Below are 18,693 nucleotides of genomic sequence, written 5' to 3'. Positions count from 1 at the left end.
AGTCAGCTGACTTCACTTCTGTAGCCTGTGATGAGGCAGGACATCATAATAGAGGGAGAATGGAGCAATGGAGAATGTTGTTGGTTTTGTTTTTGTTTTTACACTTTGGGGCCTGCCATCAGCTCCCAAATAAATACATGGAGACTTATTCTTACTTATGAATCCCTGGCTTAGCTTGGCTTATTTCTATCCAGCTTTTCTTAAATTATCCCATCTACCTTTTGCCTCTGGGCATCTTATCTTTCTTTACATATTTTTCTTCCCTTCTTACTCAGGGTTGTGTGGCTGGATGGCTGGCCCCCAACATCATCTCTCCTTCTCCTCTTCTTGATCCTCCTTTTCTTCTTTTGAACCTAGATTTTTCCTGTTTATTCTCTTTGCATGCCAGCCCCACCCATCATTTCTCCTGCCTTGCTATTGGCCGGTCAGTTCTTTATTAGACCAACCAGGTGTTTAGATAGGCTAAGTAACACAGCTTTGCAGAGTTAAACACATGCAACACAAAAGAATGCAACATTATAATGTAGAAAATCATTAAACAGATATTCTACAGCATAAACAAATGTAACACATCTTAAGCTAATATTCCACAACAGGAAAAAGCTGCTTACTCATGGCAAGTGGGGGTGAGAGGGAGACAGTAAGACAGCACTCCACCTTACGTTTTTAGACAGGGTCACTCACTGAACCTGGGGCTCTCCTGATTAGCATTGAGTCTAGCTGATGAGTTCCAGGGACTCTGCTGTCTCCATCTCCCCAGTGCTGCAATTACAGGAGGATGCCACTGTACCTGGCTTTTATGTAGATGCTGGGGGTCAAATTTAGGTCCTCTTGCTTATACAGCAGCCCTTCACTGACCTGGCTAACTCTTCCGATGATGGTTAACCTTGGGTCCATCTTAGAAATCCAGATGGTCAAACACATAGTGACTTTGAAGTCTGGGCTACATAGTGAGAACCCATCCAAAACAAAAAACACAAAGGAAACCTAGATGCTCTGTCTTGCCTAAATCACTTTTTTGGTGAAGTGAAAATGGGGAACTGTGAGTAGGGCTTGCGCCACCTCGGGGTGCTGCATCTTTCAAGAACCTAGTCTTGGCCTGTCTCACCTGCTTTTGGTTTGCTGGCACTTATTAGTGCCTTACCTTTAACTTCATTTTCCGTTAAATCTCTGTTTAAACATTTTACTCCCCATCCCCACCAGGGTTTCTCTGTGTAGCCTCAGCTGTCCTGGAACTCACTCTGTAGACGAGGCTGGCCTCAAACTCACAGAGATCTGCCTGCCTCTGCCTCCTGAGTGTGGGATTAAAGTGTACACCACCACACCAGGCTTATACTTCATTCTTGTTTTTTTTGTTTGTTTGTTTGTTTTTGTTTTTGTTTTGTTTTTTGAGATAGGACCTTTGGTAGAGCAGTCAGTATTCTTTAACCTCCGAGCCATCTCTTCAGCCCCTGGTCTTAAATTTCTGATCCTTCTGTCTCAGCCTCTTAAATGGTGGAATTACAGACTTGTAGCATCATTCCCAGCTTCATGTTGTAATGTATTTATAAATTATAGCTGACATAAATGCATTGAGGAATATATTTGATACATTTGAATTGATAATAATTTAACTTACATGGTCAAAGAACAACTGTGTGGTCATCCTACTGGACATCCCAATAAACTGATGCAGGGTTAGTTCTAATAAGAATGGGGGCTGGAGACATGACTCAGCAGTTAAAAAGCACCGGCTGCTCTTCCAAAGGACCCAGGTTCAATTCCCAGCAACCACATGGCAGCTCACACTGTCTGCACTCTCGTTCTCAGGTGATCCAACATCCTCTTCTGTCCTTCAAAGGTACCAGGCACACATGGTTCACAGACATATACACAGGTAAAATACCCATGCACTTTAAGAAAAATTAACACGCGCATGCGCACACACACACACACACAAACATACATACACACACACTCACACAAACATGCAAACACACAAAAACATACATACACACACAAAAAAACACACACAAACACACACACACAAAAACACACACACACACACACACACACACATACATACATTCATATACACCTCGCCTCAGACAGGGTTTCTCTGTGAAGCCCTGGCTATCCTGGAGCTCTTTCTGTAGACCAGGCTGGCCTTGAACTCAGAGATCCACCTGCCTCTGCCCCTTGAGTGCTAGGACTGCAAGTGTGTGCACCACTGCTTGGCTGAAGTAAATCTTAAACTCTTTAAGAAAGAAAGGGGGTGGGAATGTTGCATTTGCTTTTGTACCTGCCACCCTTTTGCTCTTACCCGTACAACAGAGCCTGTCAGCTGGGAGAGACCGGAGGGACAGGGGCGAGGAGAGAGAGAGGGAGGGAGGAGTAGAGGGGGAGAGGGGGAGAGGGAGGGAGGGGGAGGGAGGAAGAACTGAAGACAGAAAGTGGCAGTTGGAGGTCTCGTGATTAACACTGCATCTCAGTTAGATGGTTTCATGGCCACTGAAATGATTTGTGACTATTAGGAAATAATTTTTTTGCTCTTTATATATGTATTTTAAACTATAGAAAAAGGGCTGATGAGATTTCTCAGTGGGAAAGGACACTTGGCCTGTGTTTGACCCTGAGGACCCACGTGGCAGGAGAGAATTAGTTTCCGCCTCTGACCTCCATACATGCCCTGTGACAGCCACATTTCCACACACATAACAACATACAAATGTGAAAACTAATTTTTAGCTTATTGAAAGTAAAGCTTTGAACAAGGGTGGGAGTTTTGAAGACTTTTGCCTATGGAAATCTTTTTCCTTCCTCTTTTAGAAAGTGTCGGCAGCCTTGATCCGCCTGCTTGTTCTGGAGAACATATTTCTTATACCATCCCACGATACATATCTCTTAGTAGGAGCCTATATTAAATACCAGGTTGCAAAAATGGTTCAGGGAAGAATGACAGGTAAGGCTGCTTAGCTTTTCCTAGGACTCACTCCTCTCCCCTGCTGGTGGTACTGAAAGGGGCCGTATACAAGCCACAACAAAAACCACTTCTTTGTGTTTCAGATTTTGTGATAAAATACTTCTAAGTGCCTGAAGTCTGCGTGTTTTGGAGATCTTATTGACATATTTATCTTAATTAATGACACAGGGAAGCACAATCCTAATTTGTCTTTATAAAAAAACCTGGAGTTGCTGGGCGTTGGTGGCACATGCCTTTAATCCCAGCAGGCAGATCTTTGTGAGTTTGAGGACAGCCTAGTCTATAGAGTGAGTTCCAGGACAGCCTTCAAAACAATACAGAGAAAACAAACAAACAAAAAACCCAAAAAACAAAAAAACCTGGAGTCAGATATTAGGGGGTGAAAGCTGAGAGATCAAAGAAGCAGAGCAGCCAGCCTCTAGGGAGACCTTTTACTTCTATGGAACCCTCAGACTGAAGGGGCGGATCCTCTCTCTAGGAATCCTCAAACTGAATGCTCTCCATGAGTCATCAGAGGCAAATGCACACTGCACTGCTCTCCACCAAGCCTCAGACTGCCCTCCCGAGTTCCTGTCTCCTCCCGATGTGTATTCCTTTCTCCACCCAGTCATATCACTGCTGTCTCCATCTCCCTAGCGCTGGGATTAAAGGCTTGTGATCCCAAGTGCTGTGACCACTTGGTGTGAGCTGTTTCTCTTTTAGACTGGATCAATGTTGTGTAGCCCAGTGTGGCCCTTGAACTAACAGAGATCCATCTGCCTCTGTCTCCTGAATCCTAGGATTAGGGGTGTTCACTGTCACCATCTGGCCTCTATGGCTAGCTAGTGTGGCTGCCGGGATTAAAGGTATGAATCACCCCTGCCTGACTCTATTGCTGTGGCTAGCTTTGCATTTTGATCTCCAGTTGCTTTATTAGATCATAATCAATACATCACCACAACTTAGCTTTGCATCCACTGTTAACAGCCCAGAACCACCAGCTGATGGGGGTAAGTGAAAAGAGTTATCAGAGGAGCTTGAATGGCCTTTGTGGTGTTCTACAAGAGTTGTTTCTCTATAAGCTCAGTCCATTGAATTAATAGTTATGTGGACTCCATGCTTAGTGGTGATCTTCCCAGTTCACCAGGTTAGTTTGTTTTGCTGTTGCTATTTTTTTAAAGATTTATTTATTTACTTATTGTGTATACAACATTTTGCCTCCAAGCCAGAAGAGGGCACCAGATCTCATTATAGATGGTTGTGAGCCATCAAGTGGTTGCTGGGAATCGTACTCAGGACCTCTGGAAGAGCAGTCAGTGCTCTTAACCTCTAAGCCATCTCTGCAGCCCTGCTGTTGCTATTTTTACAAAGATTTATTTTAATCTTAGTTATGTGTACCTGTGTGTGTGTGTGTGTGTGTGTGTGTGTGTGTGTGTGTGTATGTGGTTATGTGTCCATGTGAGTGCAGGTGTACACAGAGTCCTGAAGAGGGCAGCAGATCCCCTGGAGCTGGAGTTATGGTGGTTGTGCACCACCTGATGTGGGTGCTGTGCACTAAACCCTCATCCTCTGGAAGAGCAGTGCACGCTTTAACCCCTGAGCCATTTCTTCAGCCCTAATGTTGCATTGTTTGTTTGTTTGTTTGTTTAAGGTACAGTCTCTTTTTATACAGGTCTGGCTGTCCTAGAACTCACTCTATAGACCAGGCTGGTCCTGAACTCACAGAGATCTGCCTGCCTCTGCCTCTTGTGTAGTTGGATAAAAGGTGTGCATCTCCATTCCCAGCTGTTGCTATTGTTTGAGGCAGTATCTCAGCTAAACTCACACTGACCTCAAACTCCCCCAGGTAACTGAGACTGGCCTTGAACTCCCGATATTCTGCCTTCTAGGTGCTGGGATTACAGGGGTGCAGCAGCACACTCGGTGGCCCACTAGTTTCCAAGTGTATAGTTAGGTCACAGCATCCCTTCCTCCACTGGCTGTGCAGATTCACCATGGAAGAGGCATTAGAAGCAGGTCCTAGTGTTGCTTTAAGGTCCAGTGCCGTCTTCCTCCCACTGGATACCACCGTCCTGAATTGTTGCATGTGCCTGTCTGTCATGTCTCACAGAGGTGACATTTCCCCTGGAACATTACACCTTGGAATTGCAAGACCACAGATGTACAGATAATGAGCTTCCTTCTGGGAAAGTGGCTCTACTGGATGAGAAAACCGCCACAGTGACTGCACTCCAACTGGGCCAAACCAACCTCGTCTTTGTCCACAAAAGTATCCTTTGCTTCAAGTCTTAGTGGCCAGCCTAAACTTCTCTGAGCATGCTAGGCATGGTTCTTGGTAAAATACCTTACTAAGAGTGATTATGCTGGGGGGCGGTGCTGGAGAGATGGATCAGCCATTAAGAGCTCTTGCTGCCTTTTCAATCTTGCCGGGTTCGATTCCAGCACTCGTGTGGCAGCTCACAACTGTCTGTGACTCCAGTTCCAGGGGATCCAACACCTTCACACAGACATGCATGCAGGCAAAACACCTATGCAATCAAATAAATAAATAAATAAATAAATAACATTAAATAGTCGCTATAAGGCTGGAGAAATGGCTAAGCATTCACAGTACTTGCTGCTCTCCCAGAGGACCTGATGAGCTCAGCACCCATGTCAGGTGACTCACAACCACCTATAACTCCAGCTCCAGAGCACCTGCCCTCTTCTAGTCTCTGAGGGTACCTACCTGTGCATATACTCATATACTCTCTCCCTCCATCTCTCTCTGTCACACACATACACAGACAATTTTCTTTTTTGAAAGATGGTTTTACTTTCTATTATTAAGATTATATTCATTTGTCACCACACCCAGTTCTTGGTCATTTTAAGGTGTCTAGGGTGTCATACCTACAGAAGAAGTCTCTGAATGCTTGCTCACTGGGCACCCTGAGTGGCAGGTGTGTCCCTGATTCCCTAGCAGAATTATATCAATTTTTTTTGTATGCCAAGTTCCTGATTAATCCAGAAAGGCCTGAAAGACTGAGCTGGGTGTGGTGCTGTAATCCTGGCATCTTTGAAGCCAAGGCAGCAAGACTGGTGTTCCTTTAGCCAGCCTGTGCTGCTATACAGAAAGACCGCCAAGTAAATAAATAAATAAACCTGGAACTAGAGGGATGGCTCAGTGGTTAAGAGCACTGACTGTTTTTCCAGAGGGCCCAGGTTCGACTCCTGTATCCACATGGTGGCTGTAACTTCAGTTTCAGGGGATCTGACTATCTCTTCTGGCCTCCTCAGGCATTGCTTGCACACAGTGCATAGACATACTATACATACAGACAGCCATACACATAAAACAAAAATACTAAAAAAAAAAATAAAAGAAATCTAAAAGATTGTAGTAGTAGGAAGTCCGGGTCATATTGTCAGTAAATATCTCAGTTTTGAAAAAAGAAAAGAAAACAGGTAGAAATTACAAAAAGACACAAAGAGACAGGTCTCATGTAGCCAAGGCGGCCTCAAACTCATGATGTAGCAGACCATAACTAGAAGCTTTTGATCCTTCTCATCTCCCAGGTGCTGTGGCTGCAGGTGTGTTCCACCCCTCCTGGTTTATATGGTGCTGGGAATGGATCCCTGAGTTTCATCTAGCTGGGCAAGCCGTCCAACGGGTGATCTATATCCACAGCCCAAGAAAACTTAAGAGAAACTTGCAAATGACTGTGAGTTAAAAAGGAGGAAGTCAAAAAAAAAAAAAAAAGTGAGCCGAGCATTGGTGGCGCACGCCTTTAATCCCAGTACTCGAGAGGCAGAGGCAGGCGGATCTCTGTAAGTTCGAGACCAGCCTGGACTACCAAGCGAGTTCCAGGACAGCCTCCAAAGCTACAGAGAAACCCTGTCTCGAAAAACCAAAAAAAAAAAAAAAAGGAGGAAGTCAGAGCAGTAGGGGAACAGAGAGTAGCAAGTTTGCTAACAGGAAATAAGTAGAGACCAGTGCAGTGTGAGTTAGACGTCTCTATAGGTTATTTGGCAGCAGGAAGGACTTCGTGCAGATGCCAGTTTGATGTTTCTTTACCTGTAAAATGCAAGGAAAGTTATATTTCTGAATTTCACTTTAATATGTATATATATATTTGATTTTTTGAGACAGGGTTTCTCTATGGCTTTGGAGGTTGTCCTGGAACTCACTCTGTAGACCAGGCTGACCTCGAACTCACAGAGATCTGCCTGCCTCTGCCTCCCAAGTACTGGGATTAAAGGCATGCACTACCAATGCCCGGCTTAATGCTTATATTTTATGACTATTATATTCAAGTACATATCAGAATCAGCCAAGTCTGGACAGTTGTTTATACAGTCTTTAGATTTGTTACAGTGAACAGGTAAAAATAATTACCAATTAGCATGCCAATCAGATATACACTTGTGTGTATACATAGATAATATACATATTTGTGGGTGGGTGCATGAGAAATTTCCTTTTTGATTTTTGTTTGCTTAGTAGTCTTTTGAAACAGTGTCTTGCTGTGCAGCCTAAGCTGGCCTAGAACTCACTGAGTAGCCCAGGCTGGCTAAGAGTTTAAGATCTTCCTACCTCCACCCCCTGAATGCTGGCATTACAGGCCTGTCTCACTAAACTGACTTAAATATACCTAAAAGACAGACTCTCTCTCTCCTCAGTGCTGAGGATACAACCCAGGGTCACTATGTGAGCACCAGACAGCTGAGCTGCACCAACCCTTTATAGCTTTTGCTTACCATTTTATTGATTTTTTTCTTTTTTTTTCTTTTTTTTTCATTTTATTGATTTTGTGTTTATTTATTTATCTGTTAGTTTCCTTTTGTTTTGACTGGGCCTCCTGTATCCTAGGCTTTCTTCAGACCTGCTCTGCAGATCTTGAGCTCCTGACCCCCTGCCTCCACCTTGTGCCTTGTGCAATAGTGGGCACAGAACCAGGCATAGAGCATTCTGGGCAAGCACTCACAACAGAGATTTAGGAGTAGTTTATCTTTGAGAGGAATTGTACTCCTGATTAGATCATGGACAGCCAACATTGGGACAAATCTGCGTTTCCTCCAGAAAGCAATTGTATTTAACTAGTGGCATATCCAAGTAAGCTAGTATTTAATTTTTTTTAGATGTACTTATTTTGTTTTATTATGTGGATGAATGTTTTACCTACATATATGTAAATACCAAGTGTGTGTCTGATGCCTGAGGAGGCCAGAAAGGGGCATTGGATCCCCTAGAACTGGAGTTACAGATGGTCAAACCCAGCTCCCACGCAAGAGCAACAAGGGCTCTAACCTCCAGAGCCATCTCTGTAGCTACTAGACATATTTTGATGACAAAGAAATAAACACCTTTGTTTTAATATTTGCTGCACATTATAGTGATTTAGAAGCTACAAAGCTCTAGTTTTGCTGCTGGGCGGCAAGTCTTGCCCTGTTTTCCACCCCAACCACTGTTCATATTTTCAGGCAAATGTTTCTGTTTTCCTCCAGAATGGTACCATGTTTCCTTCCATAACAGGCTCCTCTGTGAGAATTTATTTGAAGAAATAGTCCGATAGCTAAATGAATTTTTTTGTTTTTTGAAACAGTGTTTCTCTGTGGCTTTGGAGGTTGTCCTGGAACTCACTCTGTAGACCAGGCTGGCCTCTAACTCAGAGATCCACCTGCCTCTGCCTCCCAAGTGCTGGGATTAAAGACATGCACCACCATTGTTCAGCCAGCTAAATGAATTTTAAAACCAAAGAACATGACCTTCTTTCCATTTCTTCTTCCTCAAATTTATTTCTTTGTGTATGGATGTTTTGTATGCATCTGTGCCCTGTGTGTATGTTCAGTGTGGGTACCAGGACCTGAACCCAGGTCCTCTGGAAGAGCAGCCAGTGCTGAACATCTCTGTAGCCCCTGCATTTTTATTCCATTTCTTTGTGTGTGTATATGTGTATGTGTGTGGGGAGTCAGGTGACAACTGTGGGAGTCAGTTTTCTCCTGCTACCATGCGAGTCCTGGGGATCAAACTTAGGTCTTCGGGCTTGGCAGCAGCTGCTGTCACTGATAGAGCCATCTTGTTGGGCCTTCCTCAGGCTTCTCTCGGAAGTGTGCAGATTTAAGTTTTGACTTTCCAAAGGAAATTGTGTGTGTGGGGTTTTGTTTGTACACTGATTATTTTTCTTTTTTCTTTTTTTTTTTTTTTTGGTTTTTCGAGACAGGGTTTCGCTGTGGCTTTGGATGCTGTCCTGGAACTCACTTTGTAGACCAGGCTGGCCTCGAACTCACAGAGATCCGCCTGCCTCTGCCTCCCGAGTGCTGGGATTAAAGGCGTGCGCCACCACCGCCCGGCTATTATTTTTCTTTTCTTCAGTGGTTCATCTTTCTTTTTTACCCAACCCTGGCTCAGATAACTTCCTTAAGCAAAAATGAAGATGTCCATATGCGCTGTGTGTCGGGACTCCCAAACTCCACCATATATGTCGTAGAGCCTGGATATTTAGGTAATTTTAGATAATGGCTTTCAGATAATTATTCAAATAATTTTAGATAAATGATTCGAATAATTTAAACAAATGCATTAAACATAAGCAAATTCACTAAAGCATAAAAGGACTGCCACAGTCTCAGGCTTCATCTTAAGACTGAATTCAACCTGACTTTGAATTGTTTTCTTTCTTCCTTTCTTTCATTTTAGTTTTGTTTTTCAAGACAAGATCTCTCTGTGCAGGCCTGTCTGTTCTGGAACTCGCTCTGTAGAGCAGGCTGGCCTTGAACTCACAGTGATCCTCCTGCCTCGGCCTCCTGTGTTCAGGCATTAAAATCGAGCAGCATCATGGCTGCCTTTGATGTATTACTTCTGTGCTGTTGCGGTAAGAACCATGACTGAGGCAGCTCACAGGAGGAAGGGTTTACGGGGCTTAATTCCCAGAGGGAGAGAAATCAGGCATTGTCAAGGCCGGGAGCAGGCACCTGGCAGGTGTGCACCTGAGCACCCGCTGAGCACTCACATCCGTACCCACAAACAGGAAACAGAGCCACCTGGAGAAGGTGGAGGCTTTCAAAACCTTAAGCCGCCTACAGCGACACACTTCCTCCAAGTGAGGCTACACACCTAGTAGTCCTTCCCAAACAGCCACCCTTGGGACCAAGAAATGCTTGGAACTTATTGAGGAGACATCTCATTCAAACCACTACACGAGGTCATGGTGTTTATCACAAAGATAGGAAAGTAGGCCAGGCGTTGGTGGCGCTCGCCTTTAATCCCAGCACTTGGGAGGCAGAGGCAGGAGGATCTCTGTGAGTTCGAGGCCAACCTGGTCTACGGAGTGAGTTCCAAGAGTGCCTCCAAAACAATACAGAGAAACCCTGTCTTGAAAAACCAAAAAAAAAAAAAAAAAAAAAAGGAGAGTAACAAGACACATAATGTGTCTTTTTTTTTTCAAGACAGGGTTTCTCTATGTAACAGCTTTGGTTGTCCTGGAACTCACTCTGACTCTGTAGACCAGGCTGGCATCAAACTCACAGAGATCTGCCTGCTTCTGCCTCCTAAGTGCTGGAATTAAAGGTGTGCACCACCACTGTCTGGCTACATGATGTGACTTGATCGAATGTTCTTTATTACAGTGACACATATCCAGGCAGTGGTGTTGCATCCTTTTAATCCCAACACTTGGGAGGCAGAAGCAGGTGGATCTCTGAGTTCAAGGCCAGCCTGGCCTACAGAGTGAGTTCCAGGATGGCCAGGACTACACAGAGAAACCTTGTCTCAAAAAAACAAACAACAACAAAAAAATGAAACACCTGAAAATTGTGGAATTGGACTTGGTGGCACACACTATAATCCTAGTACTTGGGAGACTGAGGCAGGATAATTGCCAATTTGAGGCCAGCTTAGACCACATTGTGAATTCTAAACCCCCAAATGCCGGGCTTCATCAGTGTTCCATTAGGGGAGGGTGTAACGAGAAGCTTTTTCCTTGAGAGAAGCCTTCCTGCCAGCCTGGTTCCAGAGCCGCATCAGTCCCAAATAAACACACAGGAGGCTATATTAATTATGAAGCTGTTGGCCTTGCTTGTTTCTTACTGGCTAGCTCTGACTTAAGTATTTATCCCATAACTGCTAATCTAAGTATTTCTCTTACCAGAGAATAGTTCCGGGCTTCCTACCCCCATGGCGTTACATCTTGACTCTCTGTGTTTCTCCTTCCCAGAGTTCTCCTGGACTCCTAGTCCCACCTATCTTGGTTTCCTATTGGCCTAACAGTGCTTTATTGACATAATCACAGGACTTCCCACATCAGGAGGGCTCTCAGAGGAGCCATAGCTAGCTAATGGTTCTGGTCACATCCCTCGGTGCTGTAGTCCCGCTAGACTGTTCTTGCTCAGATGAGGAGCCCTATGCCCATGACCATGCAAGCAACCTTAATTATTTTTTTTTAAACTCTTAAAAAGATTTATTTGCCGGGCGGTGGTGGCGCACGCCTTTAATCCCAGCACTCGGGAGGCAGAGGCAGGTGGATCTCTGTGAGTTCGAGGCTGGGCTGGACCGACAGCCTCCAAAACAATACAGAGAAACCCTGTCTCGAAAAACCAAAAAAAGAAAAAAAAGATTTATTTTACTTTGTAGTATATGCATTTCCGTGTTTATGCACCATGTGTGTGCCTAGTGCCTTTGGAGGCCTTAAGAGGGTGTTGGAACCCTGGAGCTGGTTAAAGGTGAATATAGGCTTTAACATGGGTGCTAGAAATTCAACTCAGGTCCTTTGTAAGAGCAGTAAGCATTCTTTTATTTTTTTAACATTTATTTATTTATTTATTTTATGTATATGAGTGCTCTATTGACTTTATGCAAGAAGAAGGCTCCAGATCCCACTATAGATGGTTGTGAGCCACTATTTGGGTGATGGGAATTAAATTCAGGACCTTGGAAGAGTAGCCAGTGTTCTTAACCTCTGAGACATCTCTCCAGCCTATACAACACACACACACACACACACACACACACACACACACACACACACACACCATGAAAGTAAGAGGAGTATTTGGAAGAAAAGCTTTGGGGAGGAAGATGAGGTGGGTAGAGAGGATGATGGGCCTACAATAAAAGTATAGTATATTTAAGTATGCATAGATAAAGCTGGGAGAACACTGGGGCTTGTTGTTACTGTTTTGAGACAGGGTCTCGCTGTGTGGTCCTGGCTGGTGGAACTGGTCTTCAGGCATTCAGCTCTCAGAGATCCACTTGCCTCTGCCTCCTGAGTGCTGGCATTCAACATGCGTGCCATCACTCCTGGTGTCTTAGTCAGTGTTCTATTGTCATGAAGAGACACCACGACCACAGCAACTGTTATAAAGGAAAGCATTTAACTGAGACTTGCTTACAGTTCAGCAGTTTAGTCCATTGTCAGCATGGGGGGGGAGCATGGTATCATGCAGGCCGACATGGTGTAGGAGAAGGAGCTCAGAGTTCCATATCCAGATCCATAGGCAGCAGGAAGAGAGAGACACTGGGCTGTCTCTAGCATTTGAAACCCCAAAGACCACCCCCAAGTGACACACTACCTCCACCAAGGCCATACCTACTGCAATGAGGCCACACCTCCTAACCCCTATCAAGTAGGACACCCTGCAATGAGCAAGCATTCAAATATATGAGCCTATGGGGGCCACTCCTCTTCAAACCACCACACCTGGCCTGAAAGAATACATTTTAAAAATAGGTTTAAAACAATCAACGATGCTCAAACAGGAGTCAGCGAGACCTTGTCTCAAAATCTGCAGACAAACAAAAACAAACCTAGGTTATGAAACAATACCATAATCTATGTAATACAATCTTTGAAAAAAGAGAAATTATTCAAGAAAAACTGCTAATGACTTTAGGCAATATGGAGCAACAAGTCCAATCGGCACGCTGGGAGTGAGCCAAACATACTTTGTTCTTGTCTACATATATGCCAGTGTTTCTTTCACTTAATATAAATTAAATTAAAACAAGCATTTTGGAATCCTAAATTACCACACAATTTGATGGAGAAATCTGATTTGAGAGTCGTCTCCATCCATCAGCAAGTGACCCTTTCAAGTAGCTTTTTGAGTTTGCAGTTGTTAGCTCATGGCAGGGTGAGGTAAGCCTCTTCCAGGTCTTACGTTTCTTGCTTTGTGTGCAGGTTTCACCATTCACCCTGGCAGCCGATGGAGTCTTGAGGTGGGCCAGGTCTACATCATCACAGTCGAAGTGTTTGATAAAAGCAGCACGAGGGTCCATATTTCAGATGTGAGTCTCACCTTTGTTTTGTGCTATTTTTTCTCACTGTTAGAGACAGGATCTCAGGGAGCCCACGCTGGGCTTTTAGCTAGCTGTGCAGAAGACCACGGCTTTGAACTCCTGATCTTCCTGCATCCACTCGGGAGAGTGTTGGGATCACAGTGTGGGCCTTATGTCCATCCAGGTTTATGTGGTTCTAGGGATGAAACCCAGGGCCTCAAGTGTGCAAGTTAGACCAGGCATTGTGAAGCACACCTTTAATCCCAGCACTCGGGAGGCAGATGCAGGTGGATCTCTGAGAGTTCGAGGGCAGGCTGGTCTACAAGAGCTAGTTCCTGGACAGCCTCCAAAGCTACACAGAGAAACTTCTGTCTTGAAAAACAAAAACAAACAAACACAAAAGTGTGCAAGATAAGCATTGTGTTAACTGAGCTGCACCACAGCTGTCTCTCTTATTTTCCTAGGTCCTTTGTGGACACTCCTGGAGTGGGCCATCTGTGTGACAGGAAACCTTCTTTCTTCCTTGCTGTTGATCTTTACCTCTGTAAATACAAGTTATTCGTTTTGATTATTAGTACCATTAATTAGTGCTGTCCTTGGGGAATGCTAAACTGGAAGTCATAAAATGATCAGAATTACAGGAGGAGTCGACAAGCCTCTTTGCACACCCCCGTCTGACACAGAGGGGCTCACCAAAGTTCTGTGGTGGTGGGAGTGGCATGTGGACACCAGCTGGGAAATGTACTCCTGCCCAGGACTGTCAGGGTTCAGAATTAGGAAGTATCCATTAATGGAATAGCATGGGCTGTCCAAAAATTATGTGTCAACTGTTTCTGTTGCTGATATAGATGAATCTTTCTAAAAACTGAGTATCATTTTAAAATCACACCTTTTCCAACTTAGACTTTCCATGAAGGAAAGCAAAAGTTTTGCTCTTTCTTCTTTTTTGAATCAATTTTTTGAATCAATAGCTCAGTGTGGTGGTATACTCCTGTAATCCCAGCACCCAGGAGGCAGTGGCAGACAGATCTCTGTGTTTGAGGTCAGCCTGGTTTACAAAAACAGTTCCAGGACAGTCAGGTGTATACAGAGAAACCCTGTCTCAAAAAACAAAATAATGAATAAATTAATTAGCTTAAAAGATTAAAATATTTTTGATTATATGTGTATAAGTGGTTTTCCTGCATGTATGTATTCCTGATATGGATCTAGCTGTAGTCTTCTACAAGACAGCAATGCAGTTAGTTATGCCAGCACCATTTGTTGAAGATGATTTATTTTTTTCCATTGTGTAATTTTAGCTTCTTTATCAAAAATCAGGTGTTCATAGGTATGTGGATTAATATCAGGGTCTTCAATTCGATTCCATTGGTCTACCTGTCTGTTTTTGTGCCAATACAAAGCTGTTTTCAGGACTATAGCTCTATAGTAAAACTTGAAGTCAGGGATGGTGATGCCTCCAGAAGTTCCTTTATTGTACAGGGTTGTTTTGGCTATCCTGGGTCTTTTGTATTCCTAATATGAACCAGAAGAGGAGGTGGGATCCTCTGGAACTAGAGTTATGTGGTTGTGAGCTGTCCCATGGGTGTTGGAAACTGATTCTGGGGTCCTCAGGAAGAGCAGAGGTCTCTCTGGCTCCAATTTGTTTGTTTAACTTTAAACAGGTTTCTCTGTAGCTCTGGCTGTCCTGGAACTTACTCTGTAGACCAGGCCAGCTTCAAACTGATAGATCCCCCATCTCTGTCTCTAGGACTAACGTGTGTGCTGCCATGGCCCAGCTCCTGTTTGCTTTTAATTATGTTTGTGAGTGCAGGTGCCCTCAGAGACCAGATGTGTGGGATCCCTTGCAGTTAGACTCATAGGTGGTTGTGAGCTGCCCTGTGGATACTGAGAACTGAATTGCATCTTCTACAAGAGCAACAATTGCTCTTAATCACTGAGCCATGTCTCCAGCATACACCCTAAGTCCTGTTCTTACATCTTCATCCCTTAATGCATATAGCCACAGTCTTATCTATGGTTTAGCATTAAAATGGTTTTAGGGGGAAAATGCATCTTGAGATTTGTGTTGCCATTGGACTGATTTCAGAATCTTGAGATCACATTCCAGTTTCTGATGGAATACTTTGAAGAGCAGCTAAGTACTTCAAACGGTTCTTACCATGTGGTAAAAGCCCTGAGAGACGGCGTTGTGTTGATAAATGCAACCCTGACTTCCAGCCTTCAGGAGGTAGGTGTCTCAACACCTTGTGTTTCCTAGGCGCCCTGGCTGTGACATGCCATCTTCCTCTGCCACTCCACACGGGATTGCATGCCTCTACAGGCTGCCCTTGCCCTGCACATAACATACAGTTCCTTTAAGAAGCTTCTCCATACATGTGTTTCTCTGTGTCATCAAGTACATGTAAGGAACTTGAAGGAAAGGATTTATTATTTTTAAAATTGTGTTGTGGGGGGGGCACCTGTATGCAGGTGATTTCCGAGGCCAGAAGAAAGCATTGGATCCCCAGAGTGGGAACTACAGGCAGTTGTGAGTCTTCTGCCGGGGGTACAAGGAATCCAGCTTGGGTTCCCTGCAAGAGCAGTACAAACTCTCAACCGCTGAGCCAGTCTTCCAGCCTCACATGATAGATTTTCCTACTTTAACATTCCAAATGGCTAACATGCTGATTCATTTATCCCTGCCCCTGACATTGAACTTTTCCCTTATTTCCAGGTTTTTTGTTGTTTTTCCTGACTCAGAGTCTGTTCATGCCCCCAGGCTAGCCTTAAACTCAACACCCTCCTGCCTGAGACTCCTGAGCGCTGAGCTCACAGCCCTCCGCCAGCACCCACGCTGCTTCCAGCGCTACAGCCTGTTTGCTTGTTTACTCCCAGAAACGCATAGCAGTGTCTTTACAGATTTGTTTGCTTTGGATGACTTCCATACGAGAAATGGGGCTTCTGTGTAGAGGTGTGACTGTGGCCACCGGCGCTGGCACATAGTGGCAAGGACTGAGTCTTTGTTGAAAGCTTTATGTGTTATTTGTATGTGCAAACACACATTGGATTGATTGACAAGTCTGTGGGTGGTGCCGCCCTGGGTTGTCTAAGAAAGCAAGCTGAGCAAACCATGGAGAGCAAGGCCATGAGTGGCAACGCCTGGGGGTTCAGCTTCAGTTTCTGCCTCTGGGTTCCTGCTTTGAGAGCCTGCCCTGATGTCACTACATGATAGACCGTGAGCTGGGAAATGAAATAAGCCCTTTCCTCTCCCTGTTGCTCTACATCAGCTCTGCATGGTTCCTTCTATTTTTCTGGCCTTTTCTCCCCCCTTAAAGATAAGCTGACTGGTAACCTCAGCTGGCCTTGAACTCATGATCCTCTGTGTTAATCATCTAAGTGCCAGGGCTACAGACCTGTGCCACCACCCTGAGCTCTTTTTCTTTTAGGGGTAGAAGGTGGTTAAATAATTCATGAACATACCATTTTGCTCATGTATTCAATGGCAGTGAAAATGTCTCAGAAGCAGGTCATAGTGGTGCTTTAATCCCAGCACTAAGGAGGCAGAGGCAGGTGGATCTCTGTGAGTTTGAGGCCAGCCTGGTCTACAGAGTGAGCTCTAGGACAGTCAGGGCTACACAGAGAAACCCTGTCTTGAAAAACATAGATAGATAGATAGATAGATAGATAGATAGATAGATAGATAGATAGATAGTACATAGATAGATAGTAGATAGATGAGTATCAAGAAGTCTTTTTTGATCTTTCCTCCCTTGTTCCTACAGAGCAGCAGCGCTCAGCCTGAAATGTCTGAAATCAATCACCAACAAGAAGTAAAAATCTATTTTCCCATTCAGCTGAAACCCAGCTTTCTGGCATTTCCCCATCATCCTCTGGGAGTATTAAATCGTTACAAAGTTCAGGTACGGCATCCTCAATAATAGAATTCCCACAGAAATAAACACGTTTCTCTAGTGGGCTGCTATATTGAAAAGGCTTGGACGTGTAGCTCAGGCCGGTCTTGAACTTACTGTGCAACCTCCCATTCTCCTGCCTGTAGGCTCTTGAGCGTGGGGTTACCTCTTGCAGTGTCGGGGCAGGCCTATGCAGTGTGGGACTCAAACCAAGCGCTTCACTCTACCCTCTGAGCCGCGTCCCTGGCCCCAAACTGATCTTTTACCTCCCCCACAACTCCATAGGAGCTCAGTGTTTGCTAGCCACCAAGTCTTTGCCATCTGTCATATTACAGCGCTTTGTCGTATTCCCTGATGCCCTGGTGCCCCTATGGCCTTCTGTGGCTAGACAGTTACTTGTGCAGAAAAATTTATTACATAATTTTACTATTTTCTTTTCTTTTTTTTTTTTTTTTTTTTTTGGTTTTTCGAGACAGGGTTTCTCTGTGGCTTTGGAGGCTGTCCTGAAACTCGCTTGGTAGTCCAGGCTGGTCTCGAACTCACAGAGATCCGCCTGCCTCTGCCTCCCGAGTGCTGGGATTAAAGGCTCGCTCCACCAACGCCCGGCCAATTTTACTATTTTCAAATTTTACATTCGCTCTTAGATTCTCCTTTCCTCCCAGAAGAGTTCAACATAGGCTGTGGTTTTTCACAGGTAGAGGGAGGTAGTGGCAACTTTACCTGGACCTCTTCTAATGAAACAGTGGCCATGGTCACCACCAAAGGAGTGGTAGCCGCAGGTCAGGTGAGAGGAAACAGTACCATTTTGGCACGGGACGTACAAAATCCTATTCGATATGGAGAAATTAAGGTAAGTGTCTCTTACAAACTGATTATCTCTGGGACACTGCTGTCAAAATTTATTTTTAATTTTTGTAAATAAATATGTGTGAGTGTTTTGCCTCCATGCATGTCTGTATCGCTTTTGTGCCTGGTATCCATGGAGTTTGTTTTGGGTTCTTTCTTTCTTTTTTATTTTGAGACAGGGTTTCTCTGTGTAGTCCTTGCTGTCCTGAAACTCTTTTGTAGACCAGGCTGGCCTAGAACTCACAAAGATCCATCTGCCTCTGCCTCCCAAGTGTCAGGATTAAAGGTGTGCACCACCACTGCCAAGCTACAATTTCTAAATTTAAGTTCAGGACATGTTTGAAATCACATCTAATCCAACTTGACTATTTAAATATTTTACTCAAGGACCGAGGACAGTGGCTCAGCTGGCAAAGTGATAGTTGTGTGGAAAACCCAGGTTCAGTCTTAGCAGCCATGGAACTGGGCATGGAGGCCATGCTTGTAATCCAGCACTTAAGAGGGGTAGCCTGGACAGTCAGAAGCCCAGCACCGTCTTCAACCACATGAAAGCGTCTCTCAATAAATAGAACTAAATTAAAATAAAATGTTACAAAATTCAACCTGGAAGTACACATTCCTTAAATATGGATTGATTCCTGCTTGACTTAAGAGCCATATATTTAGCTAGGTGATGGTGGCAATGGTGGCTCACACCTTTAGTCCCAGCACTCGGGTGGCAGAGGCAGATGGATCTCTGTGAGTTTGAGGCCAGACTG

At 44.4% G+C, this 18,693-nt stretch overlaps 1 protein-coding gene across 1 annotated transcript in view; it reads left to right on the top strand.

The window, feature by feature from the left end:
• Positions 1–18,693, top strand: part of Nup210l (nucleoporin 210 like) — an 83,190-nt gene that overhangs the window by 13,822 nt on the left and 50,675 nt on the right. The window contains exons 6-12 of the mRNA XM_040752346.1: positions 2,809–2,941; positions 5,052–5,210; positions 9,358–9,426; positions 13,099–13,205; positions 15,286–15,426; positions 16,961–17,098; positions 17,784–17,939. Of these exons, the coding sequence (XP_040608280.1) occupies positions 2,809–2,941; positions 5,052–5,210; positions 9,358–9,426; positions 13,099–13,205; positions 15,286–15,426; positions 16,961–17,098; positions 17,784–17,939 (903 nt within the window). The remainder of the gene's footprint in view (positions 1–2,808; positions 2,942–5,051; positions 5,211–9,357; positions 9,427–13,098; positions 13,206–15,285; positions 15,427–16,960; positions 17,099–17,783; positions 17,940–18,693) is intronic.

The sequence above is a fragment of the Mesocricetus auratus genome, unplaced genomic scaffold (genome assembly GCF_017639785.1).
Source record: "Mesocricetus auratus isolate SY011 unplaced genomic scaffold, BCM_Maur_2.0 Super-Scaffold_100009, whole genome shotgun sequence".
Lineage (NCBI taxonomy): Eukaryota > Metazoa > Chordata > Mammalia > Rodentia > Cricetidae > Mesocricetus > Mesocricetus auratus.
The sequence above is the reverse complement of the archived record's forward strand: the minus strand, read 5'-3'. Positions and strand labels throughout refer to the sequence as shown.